The sequence below is a fragment of the Aspergillus brasiliensis genome (assembly GCF_001889945.1).
Source record: "Aspergillus brasiliensis CBS 101740 unplaced genomic scaffold ASPBRscaffold_10, whole genome shotgun sequence".
NCBI lineage: Eukaryota > Fungi > Ascomycota > Eurotiomycetes > Eurotiales > Aspergillaceae > Aspergillus > Aspergillus brasiliensis.
Window position 1 is genome coordinate 168,455 of NW_027137451.1, and position 12,620 is coordinate 181,074.

The 12,620-nt window shown below is 53.2% G+C and overlaps 6 protein-coding genes across 6 annotated transcripts; 2 read left to right on the top strand and 4 right to left on the bottom strand.

Annotated features, from left to right (window-relative positions):
- Positions 1-18: 18 nt before the first annotated feature.
- On the bottom strand, positions 19-2,199 carry ASPBRDRAFT_157083 (RNA-binding signal recognition particle subunit SRP54). The gene is made up of 2 exons (XM_067619418.1): positions 1,980-2,199; positions 19-1,927 (listed from the first exon to the last, which is right to left on the bottom strand). The coding sequence occupies exons 1-2, from the start codon at positions 2,055-2,057 to the stop codon at positions 407-409; spliced, it is 1,599 nt and encodes a 532-aa protein (XP_067476574.1). The 5' UTR covers positions 2,058-2,199; the 3' UTR covers positions 19-406.
- Positions 2,200-2,424: 225 nt separating this feature from the next.
- On the top strand, positions 2,425-3,306 carry ASPBRDRAFT_198006 (rRNA-processing protein RRP15; the record flags this gene model as incomplete). The annotated part of the gene is made up of 1 exon (XM_067621160.1): positions 2,425-3,306. One exon carries the CDS (start codon positions 2,425-2,427, stop codon positions 3,304-3,306), a length of 882 nt encoding a protein of 293 aa, XP_067476575.1.
- Positions 3,307-3,623: 317 nt separating this feature from the next.
- Positions 3,624-4,366, bottom strand: ASPBRDRAFT_57018 (ferredoxin family 2Fe-2S iron-sulfur cluster binding protein; the record flags this gene model as incomplete). Its single annotated transcript, XM_067627672.1, has 3 exons — positions 3,624-3,868; positions 3,943-4,049; positions 4,107-4,366. The coding sequence occupies 3 exons, from the start codon at positions 4,364-4,366 to the stop codon at positions 3,624-3,626; spliced, it is 612 nt and encodes a 203-aa protein (XP_067476576.1).
- Positions 4,367-4,701: 335 nt separating this feature from the next.
- Positions 4,702-6,286, top strand: ASPBRDRAFT_32190 (mitofusin complex protein UGO1; the record flags this gene model as incomplete). Its single annotated transcript, XM_067622989.1, has 2 exons — positions 4,702-5,116; positions 5,208-6,286. The coding sequence occupies 2 exons, from the start codon at positions 4,702-4,704 to the stop codon at positions 6,284-6,286; spliced, it is 1,494 nt and encodes a 497-aa protein (XP_067476577.1).
- Positions 6,287-7,280: 994 nt separating this feature from the next.
- hapX (bZIP transcription factor HapX) lies at positions 7,281-8,771 on the bottom strand (the record flags this gene model as incomplete). Its single annotated transcript, XM_067622990.1, has 1 exon — positions 7,281-8,771. One exon carries the CDS (start codon positions 8,769-8,771, stop codon positions 7,281-7,283), a length of 1,491 nt encoding a protein of 496 aa, XP_067476578.1.
- Positions 8,772-10,641: 1,870 nt separating this feature from the next.
- On the bottom strand, positions 10,642-12,395 carry ASPBRDRAFT_45633 (zinc-dependent alcohol dehydrogenase). The gene is made up of 5 exons (XM_067625458.1): positions 12,178-12,395; positions 12,022-12,117; positions 11,722-11,949; positions 11,078-11,655; positions 10,642-11,021 (listed from the first exon to the last, which is right to left on the bottom strand). Exons 1-5 carry the CDS (start codon positions 12,338-12,340, stop codon positions 10,743-10,745), a joined length of 1,344 nt encoding a protein of 447 aa, XP_067476579.1. The 5' UTR covers positions 12,341-12,395; the 3' UTR covers positions 10,642-10,742.
- Positions 12,396-12,620: the final 225 nt, after the last annotated feature.

A 12,620-nucleotide genomic window follows, 5' to 3' on the forward strand; every position in this document is an offset into this window, starting at 1 on the left:
TCCGTTACTACTGGTATTCGCAGCCGTAACCAACTATTCGAATTGATTTTGTAGACATTTTCTCCCTGTCTAGTATTTTGTATATCATATACAACATGATAGCTGAACTTCAATAGCATAAATTAATACCCAGAAGGGCCAGTCAAATATTAGCGAAGAGGTAAGCAAAAGTAAAATCAAGTCACGCCCAACACCATCATATGCTAGTTACAATCGACGAATGAGGTGAATGATGACTGAACTGAAGCAAGGCGTATATCCCAGTCTCTTAGTAGTAATCAGACGAGAAAAAAAAAAGAGACGGAGCACAGGTGTAGTAATATAGTCATGGAATGGTAACAACGCGAAAACACAAGGATCAAGAAAAGGGATTTCAAAAATGCGTGCATCATCGTCATCATCACAATCACCGTCCTCTACCGCGGCCACCACCACCGCCACCGCCCATCAACCCACTCATCTGGCTCATCATACTTTGTAGATCCATGCCACCCAGACCGGGCAGACCACCGCCGCCGCCGCCACCTTGACCCTGCAGCATTTGCATCATCTTGGCCATGTCGCCCATGCCGGGCATACCGGGAAACCCACCACCGCCGGCACCACCCATTGCGGCCATGCGCTTCTGCATGGCGGCGAGCTGCTGCTCTTTGTTACCGCCCTTGAGCATGTTCTGGGCGCGCTGCATCTGCTTCTTTTGTCCGCCGACACGCTTGGCCATGCCAGCCATCATGCGGTGCTGGGAGAGCAGATCTTCCACTTCGCGGACGGTAGTACCGCTTCCGCAGGCGATACGGACCATGCGACTGGGCTGTTCGACGAACATCTTGCCGTCGCCGTCGAGTTCGGCTGCCGTCATGCTGTCGAAGATGTAGATCATACGACGGAGCTTCATGGAACCGTCTTCATCATCGAGTCCTGCAGTCAGGTTGGAGAGACCGGGGATCATGCCGGAGAGCTTGGAGAGAGGTCCCATCTTCATGATGGAGGTGATGTTCTCGCGGAAGTCGCGCAGCGTGTAGATACCTTCCGAGATGTGCTTGTAGGTTTCCTTGGCGGAAGCCGAGTCCTTGGTCACGGCTTGTACGTGCTCTACTAGACCGGCCATATCACCCATACCTAGGAGCTTCTGGATGAAGGCCTTCGGCTCGAAGCGTTCCAAGTCCATCAGGTGCTCACCGGTACCGAGGTAGATGATCGGGGTGTGGGTGGCGGCGACGGCGGAAATAGCACCACCACCTGCGGCGTGACCATCCGTCTTGGTGATGATGATGGCTCCGAAGTCTGCGGTGGCCTTGAAGGCGGAAGACTGGGCCTCGGCGGCCTGACCGATGGTGCTGTCGAGGACGAGGATGGTCTGGTCGGGGGTGACGGCGGTCTGAATCTGGGTCATTTCGGTGAAGAGCTCCTCCTCCTGCTTATGACGACCACTGGTATCGACGATGATGATTTCAAAGCGCTCCTTCTTGAACTTGGCCACACCCTCCGCTGCCACGATGGCGGGGTCGGTTTGCGTCAGGCTACCGTAGTAGGGGATCTTGGCCTTGGTGGCATTCTGCTTCAGCTGATCGAAAGCACCAGCTCGAAAGGTATCGGCACAGACGAGGGCGGTCTTGAAGCCGCGCATCTGGTAGTGGCGGGCCAGTTTGGTACAGGTGGTGGTTTTACCGGCACCCTGCAGACCGACGAACATGATCACATTGGAGCGGCCCTTCTTGGGGCGGAAGGGCTCAGCATGGGGATTGACCAAAGCAACCAGCTCATCGAAGACGGCCTTCTGGATCAGACGCTTCTTGTTCACGGCGGGAGGAAGAGAGGCGAAGTTGACGCTGGACTTGATGGATTTGCGAAGGGTCTGGACCAGGCGGACGTTGACGTCGGCGGACAGCAGAGCGGCGCAGATCTCTTTGATCATGTCATCAAAAGCCTTTTAATAGTCAGTATATAGCACAACCGGAGAAGAGAATCCTGGGCCTCACCTTCTCGTCCAGATTGTTAGAGCGAGTCAGGTCATTGACGGCGGCGTTGATTCGCCGCCCAAGATCCTGAAGGACCATGGCGGGGGAGTTCTTGTCGTAGAGGGGAAATCAAACTAAAGCATGTACTAATAAGATATGTGTCAGCTTGCTGCCAGAGATCCTGAGAGTGGCAGAGAGGACAGTAGAAAACGAATGGAGGACGCAGCGAGATGGATGAATCGATGGACGGAGAGGCCAACTGCGCGGGCGAAGCGATGCGGAGAGCCCCGCGGCCAATCACAGCGGCCGGTTACTGGCCGCCCGCGAGGGACCCAAAAATTGCTGGGAAAAAAAGTTCGAGATTCAGTGCAGTTCATTGCATATCCCATCCAAAATCCTCTCCCACATCTGGATCAAAATCATATTTTTTCCAGTCAATTTTGAATAATTAATAACTTCTGTCACAATGCCTCCCCACATGAAAAAGCGCAAGGTTCTCGAGTCGTTGCAGGCCGGTCCCAAGAAGAAGTTCAGAAAGCAGCGCGAATACCACAGCAGCTCCGAAGAAGAGTCCGAAGACGATGAGCCCACCGATTTCAAGGCTGTTAGCCTGGCGGATTCCGACGACGAAGAGGAAGTCCAAGTGAAGCAACCCAAGAAGCAGACCAAGTCGATTGGCGCCTCTACGAAGAACAAGCCTGAGCAGAAAGACCAAAGCTCCGACAACGAGGAAGCGGAAGATGACGAGGACGAAGACGAGGAGGATGGTGATGTTGAGTCTGAACTCGATTCTGAAGGATCCGATGGTGAAGAGGGTGCCGATTCCGATACTTCTGCTCCTGCGACAACAGGTCGCAGAGCTGTCTCCAAGCGCAATGATCCCTCGGCCTTTTCCACCTCTATCGCGAAGATTCTGTCCACCAAACTCCCCACATCCGTTCGAGACGATCCTGTGCTGGCGCGCAGCAAAGCCGCTGCCCAGAAGAGCACCGATGTTGCAGAGGAGAAACTGGATCGGCAAGCGCGGGCCAAGCTGCGTGCGGAGAAGAAGGAAGAGCTGGACCGTGGTCGCGTTCGCGATGTCATGGGCTTGGAGCGTGGCCAGGCGGGTGCGGTTGCGGAGGAGGAGAAGCGTCTGCGCAAGATTGCCCAGCGTGGTGTGGTGAAGCTGTTCAACGCCGTCCGCGCCGCCCAGGTGCGCGGAGAGGAAGCAGCCAAGGCTGAGCGGAAGAAGGGTACCGTTGGTATCGGCGAGCGTGAGAAGGCCGTGAACGAAGTCAGCAAGCAGGGCTTCTTGGACCTGATCAGCGGGAAGAAGGGCAAGCCTTTGAAGATCGAGGAGGCTTAAGGCTTTTTACGAGAAGTTTCTGTTCGCTGTTCAAGACCTGGCATACCTTGGGCGTTTGGGGCGGTGCTTGATTGTTGATTTGTTTCTTCTTATCTCAAATGTTTGGATTAAAAGTGATATGCTATTTACAGGTACTTTCATGCCAAAAAGTGAATGGAGATCGGTATACCCAATAGAGACACGTTCGTTTGCAAACCAATGAGCCCAGAATAAATATAGATGGACCCGGAATCCCTCCCCAGTGTATGCGCTTGGATAATCATACAATCCGCCCCTCACCCACGGGCGCCTCTCATATATACTCGTACATTGCTCTCTCATTTCTTCGGCTCGAAGTCGCTTGCCTGCAAATTCCGAGTCATCGACGGCAGCCGGACCACGAGGCCATCGAGGTCTTTGCTCATGGCCACTTGACAACCCAACCGGGAGGTCTCCGTCAGACCGAACGCCAGATCCAGCATGTCGTTCTCGTCGTCCGACGGCTCTTCCATCTTGTCGAACATGTCGGGGTCCTCGACGATCACATGGCAAGTCGAGCAGGCGCAAGAACCACCACAGGCACCTAAAGTGTTCCAGCGTTTGTCAGTCATTATATCTCTGTATATTCGCGATTCCCCGATCACTGGCATTACACACCTTCCATCTCGATATCGTTTGCCTGTGCGATGTCCAGCAAGTTGTCGCCCTCAGCGACCTGGAGATCAATTCTCACGCCGTCCTTGTCGACGAAAGTCACGTTGATTCTGCGCATCAAGGATTAGCATGGGTAGTACACGAAATCAGCGTGTGCAATGACTCACTCCTCCCCGGGCTTTGGCGGCGTGATATGGCCGTGTTGAGCACCGGCCGTGACGGAAAAGCTGCGGCGAGCCATCCCTGACTGTTGGCCGAGAACGTTCCTCCGGGCATTGATGGGAAGTCTGCTCGAGATAGCAACTCGGGGTGTCGGAGTCGAATAAGAAGAGGTGATGAATCTCTTGGACTGGGTGCGACCGATGCTGTTCCCGGCCTTGGGGACGGCATGACGCAGGTTCAGGCACGCTTCCTTCCAGAACGACATGGCGGAGAAATGCTGGGGAAAGACCGACAGGAGGAAGGGGAATTAAAGAAAGAGAAAGATAACTTTTATAGAACGCAATGCGAGAGGAGAGGAGAAGCCGACCAGCACAAGTGGAGAGAGAGAGGAGCAACAGAGCGAATCCTGGGGCACGAAAAAAAGGCGAGGCCGAACAGCGGCGGGAAATTCGGGCTTCTTCATTCGTCGGCTTTGCTTTTTTTGCCTTCTTCTCCGAATTGCAAGCTTCAATCTGCTCTTCTTTCTCCCCCCCTCTTGACCTTCATCCTTATCCCCGAACAACTCACTAATTCCTTCTTCTTTCTCCCTTCTCTTCCATCATGGCTGCGCCGCTGGATGGGCCAAATCCCCTCCGTCCTTACTACATCCCTCCCCCCATCGGTCTGGACGCCTCCAACGTCTCCTCCCCTCCTGATGCGTCATCGTCAACTCAAGTTTTTGGCGGTTCGGCGCGCGATCTTCTGCCCGACCTGGACTACTCGGACTACCTCGACAACTCCCCCTCGCTGTCGAGCTGGATTCGCGATGCCTTGGACGAAGCACTTCGGCGCTACCTCGGTGTGCTAACCGCCCAGCCCTTCGATGTTGCCAAAACCATTCTACAGACCTATGTGGCGCCGGATGATTCTGCGGAGGGACAATGGGCAATGCATGATCGCCGGAGCTCTGGGCTGGACAGTCAGGTTGACTCCTACGACGAAGATGTTCGTACATCACACCATCAATTTCAATGGGGTGTGAAGTAGACAGCTTACAATATGCCCTTTGGGGCTTTCCTAGGAATCCCTCTCCTCCGACGATGAGAGCAGCTACTTCACATCGGCAGCTCCCGCAGTGCCAACACCCTCCACCCCCCGATCCCGGAAGCCTCGACGCCATATCACCGACCGAAGTGGCTATATCCCACCCCAGACGTCGTCGTCTCGATATGCCTTGGCCATCAAGAACCCCTCCTCCTTGATGGAGGTGCTGGGCCAGCTCTGGACCACCAGTGGGCCGTCGTCGCCCTGGAAAGCGACGAACGCGACCTTCATCTATTCCCTGCTGCTCCCAACTTTGAACACCTTCATCCGCAGTCTACTCTCCGCCATTGTGGGCCTGCCAGAGGAAGATGTCACTTCTTCCATGACCGCAGACATCCTAACGTCAACCGCCCCGGTCGCGACGTTGGTCCTATCCTTCATCTCTTCGTCGCTGTCGGCGATGCTTCTCTCTCCCATTGACACCGCACGCACATTCCTCATCCTTACACCGGCCACTCACGGTCCCCGCTCGCTTCTGCGGGCCCTTCGCCAGATTCCGACTCCCAACTGCACCATTCCCCCTCATTTGATCCCGATCACCATCCTTCACTCCAGTCTCCCCAACTTCATCATCAACACAACTCCTCTTGTCCTAAAATCATACCTCTCCATTGATCCCGTGCTGAACCCGTCGGCATGGGGTCTGTTTACCTTCCTGAGCTCGGGCCTGGAGCTCGCAGTCCGGTTCCCTCTTGAAACCGTCCTTCGTCGCGCGCAAATCGCAACGTTCACCTCCCCCAGTCTTCGGCAGCAGTCGCGCGGTTCCATCCGCTCAGTATCATCCCCCACCACTGCCGAGGCTACGACAACTGAGGTTGAGACCATCGTGCCTACACCCCAAACCTACCGCGGCATTATCGGCACGATGTGGAGCGTCGTCTACGAGGAGGGAGTGGCACCCGCGCCGGAGACTGATCGTGCACGCGAACTAATGAAGAAGCCCGTTGTGCAGCGGAAACGCCAGGGCCAGGGCATTCAGGGATTGTATCGGGGCTGGCGCATTGGCATGTGGGGGATTGCCGGGATTTGGGGCGCCAGTCTTATGGGCAGCTTCAGTGTAACTGGGGAGGACGAGTCAATGACCAGCGGAGGTCGCTTCTAATGAATCGCCTTGGCTACCTCTTCCACTTCCACCCCGATCTCCTCTTCTCTCCTCTCACCCTCAACTTCTCCTTTCGTTCGTTGTTCCTTGCTTAATACCAATACCAACTGACGCTGCCATGGGATGTATTTTATTTTATTTTACCGTTTTCTTCCCCTTGATCTTACACTTTACTTGCAGTTGTCATATTCACGGAGCAAGCGGAATGGAATTGGCGTTGGAGCCTGTCATTTTTCGATTTATATATCATATCATTCAATCATGATGTAGACCATACGAATGTATTTCTCCTATCTACTCTCCATTCCAGATTATCCCCTCTACTAATTTCCACTGCTAGATCTGGCATCAATACAGGACGACTGAATTGTGAAAATTAACCCGAAATAGACCACCCATTAGCTACCCAAGAAATACGCGGCTTATACAAGCAAAGAGGGTCTTTTAAAACCACGGAACGATATATGTGAAGATAAATAAAATAGATAGAAGAAGAAAACGCCATATCATTTATTTCATTTCACCCGTCTAAGTGTAATCATATGGAACGACCTTCAATTCGTCCCGCTCTCTAGATAGACTTTTTTGGCAGTCCGGTCGTGATTGATTTTATCTCCTTTTCTTTTAATGGGGTTCATTTGAGTGAATTTTTGGGTTGTTGAGGTTCCAGCTCCCCTCCTTCATGGTCATTTTTCTTTTTTTGTGGGGTGGGTCGTAAGGGAAGGGTTCATAAATCCCTGGGTGGACGTTTGAAGAGAGGAAGAGGGAGGTGGATGTGTGAGGGTATTATGGAAGAGGAGGTGATGTCTCTCCCGTCCATGAGATGAGGGTAGTAGGGGGTGTGTGAGTGAGGTGTGTATATATAATACAAACTCAGACATGCCATGAGTCAGGTGTGGGTATCATGAAGAAATAAAAGCAGAATCAACAAGGTGCCGAGAAGAAGAGGCCGAAAAACAAAAGAAAAAAGGCAGTAACAAAATGCAGAGGAAGATCACTTGTCGGCAAATCTCCGATCGAAGTAGCGTAGCACACCCATGACACTGGCGGCTTCGACTTCCAATGCGGCCCGGGAGCCCGGTTGCATTACCTCCTTTTGGGCCTGACTGGGGTTAGGCAGAGTGTGAAGTTTGGGAAGCCACGAGGAAATATCATCGCTGGCTCGGGAGAAGTTTGGATGGCGGGAGAGGGTGGTGAAGGCATCGGCACAGGAGAGGGTTAGGGATGGAGTCGCCGAGCGGCGCGAGCTGGAAGTCTGAGGCTGTGATTGTTGAGTCGACCCGCTGCGTTGAGGGTTGGAGTTGCGCGACATGCAGCATCCACCATCGGCGCCCTTACCGCCGCAACATCCGGAGGCAGCGCTGGCGGAGCGGGAGGCCGCCAGCGTCTTGCAAAAAAGGGTCCGCCTGGGATCGGCGAGACATTGGGCACAAGTACCCGGGCCATTGGCGCAGGGGTTTGTCGCTTGGCTAATGGGTGGGAGCGTCACCTCGGAGCGCACGTCGCCGTCGGAAGGGGGCGGCGTGAACTGCGACAGGTTCTGGATAGGTGCCAGACGGTTGTTCTCAAATGAGCTCCGCCGCCGGCGCTCTTCCTCCTGGGCAGCCATCTCGGCACAGATACAGGGTGTGCCATCCTGGCAGAAACCACAAGGATCGACGGCGGGAGAGGAGACATTGGTGACAGTGTCGTCCTGGATGTGGTGGGGGGCTGCGAATCGCGTTGTGAAATCGATCTCCATCTCCTCTGGCTCGGGTTTGATTTCGGGTTCGGCACGGGACTGGCTCGGGTTATCAGGACGCTTCGACTGGGTTGACGTCCGCTCGATGCCGGGCATGCCACTAAAGGCGTCTTCGATGCATTGACAGTGGACGTTCGAGCAGTTGCTACAGCCCAGGGGCACCTCCTCTTGCTCCTCGTGAATGTTACTCTCAACTGCCACATGAGCTGTAGATGATGAGTCCCTGGGTATGCGTGTCAAGGGTGCCTTGTCTGAGCGAGAGGCGTTTTTGTCCGACAGCGAGGACCGGAACTCTTTCACGAGGCTTTCCTTCGCGCTGCGCTCGACGGAGACCTCTTTCTCCAAAGCGTGGCACCGGTCACGCCACCAGGCCATCTCGCTCCGACATTGCTCGACCTCATGGGAAAGGTTCGAGATCTGGTCCTTGAGTTGCACCACATGGATCTCATGGTCGTCTTCAATTTTCTTGATCTGGTCTTCGAGTTCGTTGACGCGGGCTGCTCTACGCTCACGGAAAGCTCTCTGAGCAGCTCGATTCTGCGCTTTGCGTTTGGTAGGGGGCGTATCTGTGGCGGGCTTGCGGCCGGGCTTGGGACGAGGAGGAATCACCCATTCCTTGGAGGTGACGGATCCGGGTGTGCCCGGACCGGGAGACGGTGAGATGGCTGGCTTGGCGACCAGTGCGGGTGCCAACGGAGCTGGACCAGGCGCAGGAGCGAGTGCGGGAGCTGCTGGGGTGGCCATGATTTTTTAGGAGACCTCTTTTTATCGTAAGAGGTGGCCTGGGTTGTGGTCAGCAGTCATAATTTTTTCACCGCGAGGAGCGGGTTGCGGGAGGTGTTTTGGGGGAGAACGGACCAACAACAGGTGGGAAGGAAGAAGTGGTGGTGTCACTTGATCGCTTCGGCGGCCGGAAGAGCGGAAGTGCGCCCCTACAGCCGGTAAGCGAGACGAGGTTTGGTGCAGAGCACACCGGAGGAAATTGGGCGTGCAGCAGCAATGGTCTCAATCAATCAATGCCACGAAGCAGACAGTAATATGGGCATGGGATGAACAAGGTCGGGAGGAGAAAAGGACGAAGATAAGGCAGGATGAAAACAAGAGGACGACCGAGGGAAGAAGAGGGGGGAAAGAAGGCCGGGAAAAAGGCGATCGGATCAGATTAGATTATCGTGCGCGCTCACCGACTTCGGAGTTACGGTGGGACGTTCCTCGCCCCCGTCTCTTATTCGTCAGTCCCGCGCCAGCCCGATGGTTATCAATCACCCAGCTCGGACTTGCTTGGGGTTAGGGTAAAGCTATCCACCTCTTCTCTCCCCCAGGAGTAGTCTTGTACGCCTGGATTGCGTCGTTGGCCATTAGTTGATTCTTAAGCAGGGCTTAACCTTCAGCCTTATATAAACTACGTAGGTTGCTCTGCTGCTTTCCGACATCCTTGAAAATCTACATCTATACATCAGCATTGCTGATCCCACGCAAAGTCGCGATGAAAGTCGTGAGTCAATCATGACACTGTACACCCTCCAACCCACGGGACTCGAAATTCTCTCACCCTCCCAAAGCCGCATATGTGGGTACTGGGTACAGGCCTTCTTCCCGTCTAACCTCTGTTTGGTGGTTGTTCCCACCCGCGATGAGCGCGGATTCCTTGGCCAAGACCATCGTCTCCAGCAGGGAGAAAAACCGACAAGCACATGGCAAAAGCGGATGCGATTAATATTTGCCTCATTTATGATGGAACAAAGCTGACACATAGAAACATTGACATTCGGTGTCGAGCCAGGTACTCCCTGACAAATGAAAGGAAAATTGAAATCAAACGGGGTCCGTGATTAGCAATAAGAACAGAAAATGGAGCCAATTACCTCCAACCGGTTGAACGGTTTTCCAGTCACGGACAACCCTCAGGAATTCTTCTCCCTTTTTGACCAAACCGGACCAGACGAGACCCATCCCACCCCCAACCGGCGAGCACTGGGTTGGTTCACGATGGCTGGCATTATTCGGTACCACTGCTCCCTCCGTCGTCTGATCTTATCAGATTACGCTATTCTATTTTGGGCAATCCGAACCATGCGTGTCGTAATGTACAAACCAAAACCTGTCGACGATCAATCAAGGAAATGCGCCTCTTTAGCCGGGTACAGTCTAGTGGGATGGGTATGGTGAAAATTCTTCTTGGTTACTTGCTTGTGTTATTACCAGCAATTGAAGTGCTCATGGTTGAAGTCTCTTATTGTAAGTGTTTCGAATGCCGATGAACGGAATTCCCTGGAGGCGAATACGGCCCGATTCTGGATGGCGGTCGTTGAACGCGGCAGACCGACTTTTCTCATGCAGGGACTCGCATGTCATCTTTTCTACTACTTATTTATTCGAAGTCACAGTTGATATGGATGTGATATATGCTACATGAGGTTGGTAACCTGTGTTTCAAAAGTACGTGGCCGATAGGGAAGGCTATTCGCCGAAGCGACCGTTGTGACCGATAAGACTCCATCCACCGATCATCGCTCGTTTCTTGTTCTTCGGGTTGCCTTCTCCCAGTCCTCATTTTTAGTTCTCTGGGTCCCACTGAGACCTTCCTGTGCACCCCCTTTTGCTGAATTTATTTGCATCAGGCATAGAATTTGTGGGTTGCATTGCTCGTCACGTAAAGTACAAGTTTGACCAGAAAAAATTCATCAATTAAAACATATACAACCTAAGAAGCATTTACAGATCGACCAGAGCTGGCGATCCTGGTGAGGGATGAGCTGAGTGCTTGGTTTGGACAAAAACCTTCTGGATACCTCCCTCGCGATTGGAAAACAATTCGTATAGTTTGTCCATATCCTCCAGGCGGACGCGATGAGACACCATGTCCAACGGGTTGATCTCTCCCTTCCGGATCTGGTCGAGAAGATAATGCCAATACTTCTGCACTGGAGCCTGGCCATTACCAATGAGCCGGACACCTGTCTGCATCAAAGCACCGATGTTGAAGTGGTTCGTCTAGTAGTCGTTAGTTTTACTGAACAAAGTCATAGGTAAGTGTGGTTGTCACATACATAGCCAGCGTAGACACCCGTGACTCCCACACGGCCAAAGGGTCGGACAGACGTGATCATCTCGTTCAACATCTCTGAAGTGTCTGTCTCCATTCCCAAGAGCATCTCGAAATAATGTGCCCATCCCTTGGCGTACTCACCCGCCGTACAATCCAAAGCAACATCTGGTCCTCCAGGGACCATCTTCTTCAACTGGGATGTTATAGATTCCCCTTTAGGAAGCTTGGTGAAGTCCAAAGTCTCAAGCTTCGGGATTTTGCTCTGGACGAAATCCAAGCGCCAGGCGCTATCTCCTCCATCAATGAGGATGACTCTACTGGCACCCTGTGAGAAGCTGAAGCTAGACACCATTTGGCCTATGGGTCCGGCACCCCAGACGGCGACGACATCGCCTTCCGTTACCCCGGTATCGACCACACAGTGGTACGAAGTGGCCAGGACGTCGGACAAATACAACGCTTTCTCATCTGGGACATCGTCTGGAAGCTTCAGGAGATTGACATCGCCATATGGAACCCGGACATACTCCGCTTGACCGCCAGCAAAGCCTCCGGTGAAGTGGCTGTACCCAAAGATGCCTGCCCATAACGTTAATTAAAGTCAAATCTAGAGGTAGATAATAATGATAAAAATTGGCAACGCACCGGATGTCCGTTTGCCATACATGGCATTTGTGACTGTGTTCTCGTTGGTGCGTTCGCATTGGGAGGTCAGCTGCTTCTTGCAATTCCGACACTCGCCGCATGCAATGGGGAAAGATGCCACCACTCGATCTCCTACTTTCACCTTCTTCGCTCCTGGTCCTACGGTTTCAACAATTCCGCAAAATTCATGACCCAAGACATCACCTTTCTCGAGCTGAGGGATAACACCTGTAAGAGAGGACAATAGCAGTTAGGGACCCCAGGGAACATGCGACACATACTCAGACGCCGAACACATACCATGATATAGATGGAGGTCACTTCCGCAGATGGTGCTGCCAGTCACCTTGACGAGTACGTCTCCTTCATCCACCACTCTTGGTTTAGGCATCTCGACTAACACACGGGGTCAGAATTACGAGAATAGTGAGCCAACCAGATCCTGATCTTACTTACCAACCTCGACTTGGTTCTTTCCCGCCCAGATGGTCGCCTTGATTTTCTCACCAGTCTCCTGGCCATACTCCCCGTAATAATTGCTCACATCAGTTGTGACGGTAGCGTTGCCGCTATGTCCGACTGCCTTCTCCACGAGATTAGCAGCTTGTGCTGCAGCCATAATTGCGATCGGATTTGACGTTCAGAGTGTTTGGACGAGGATATCAATACAGTGCTACAATATTGGCAAAAGAATTCAATGGTGCAGGACTACAGGGGCCATGGAGGTATTTGTTTTCGCCTTTCGCGGGGCCTCCATAGCTGACATCACAGTGAGGTCGGTGCCTGTCATGCTCTCCAGCAATGGTGCCCCAATCCTGGTTCAAAGCTAGAATACGACCGTCGACTCTACGGCCCCCTGTGATAGGCAACGTTCGAGACCAGACTCACTGTCCGTTTGG

Excerpts from the sequence above, each read along its gene's own strand:
- ASPBRDRAFT_157083 (XM_067619418.1), bottom strand. The coding sequence starts at position 2,057 with ATGGTCCTTCAGGATCTTGGGCGGCGAATCAACGCCGCCGTCAATGAC. Across the intron at positions 1,928-1,979 it reads CTAACAATCTGGACGAGAAG|GCTTTTGATGACATGATCAA; the intron begins GTGAGGCCCAGG and ends GACTATTAAAAG.
- ASPBRDRAFT_45633 (XM_067625458.1), bottom strand. The coding sequence starts at position 12,340 with ATGGCTGCAGCACAAGCTGCTAATCTCGTGGAGAAGGCAGTCGGACAT. Across the intron at positions 12,118-12,177 it reads AAAGAACCAAGTCGAGGTTG|TCGAGATGCCTAAACCAAGA; the intron begins GTAAGTAAGATC and ends CCCGTGTGTTAG. Across the intron at positions 11,656-11,721 it reads GTATGGCAAACGGACATCCG|GCATCTTTGGGTACAGCCAC; the intron begins GTGCGTTGCCAA and ends CGTTATGGGCAG.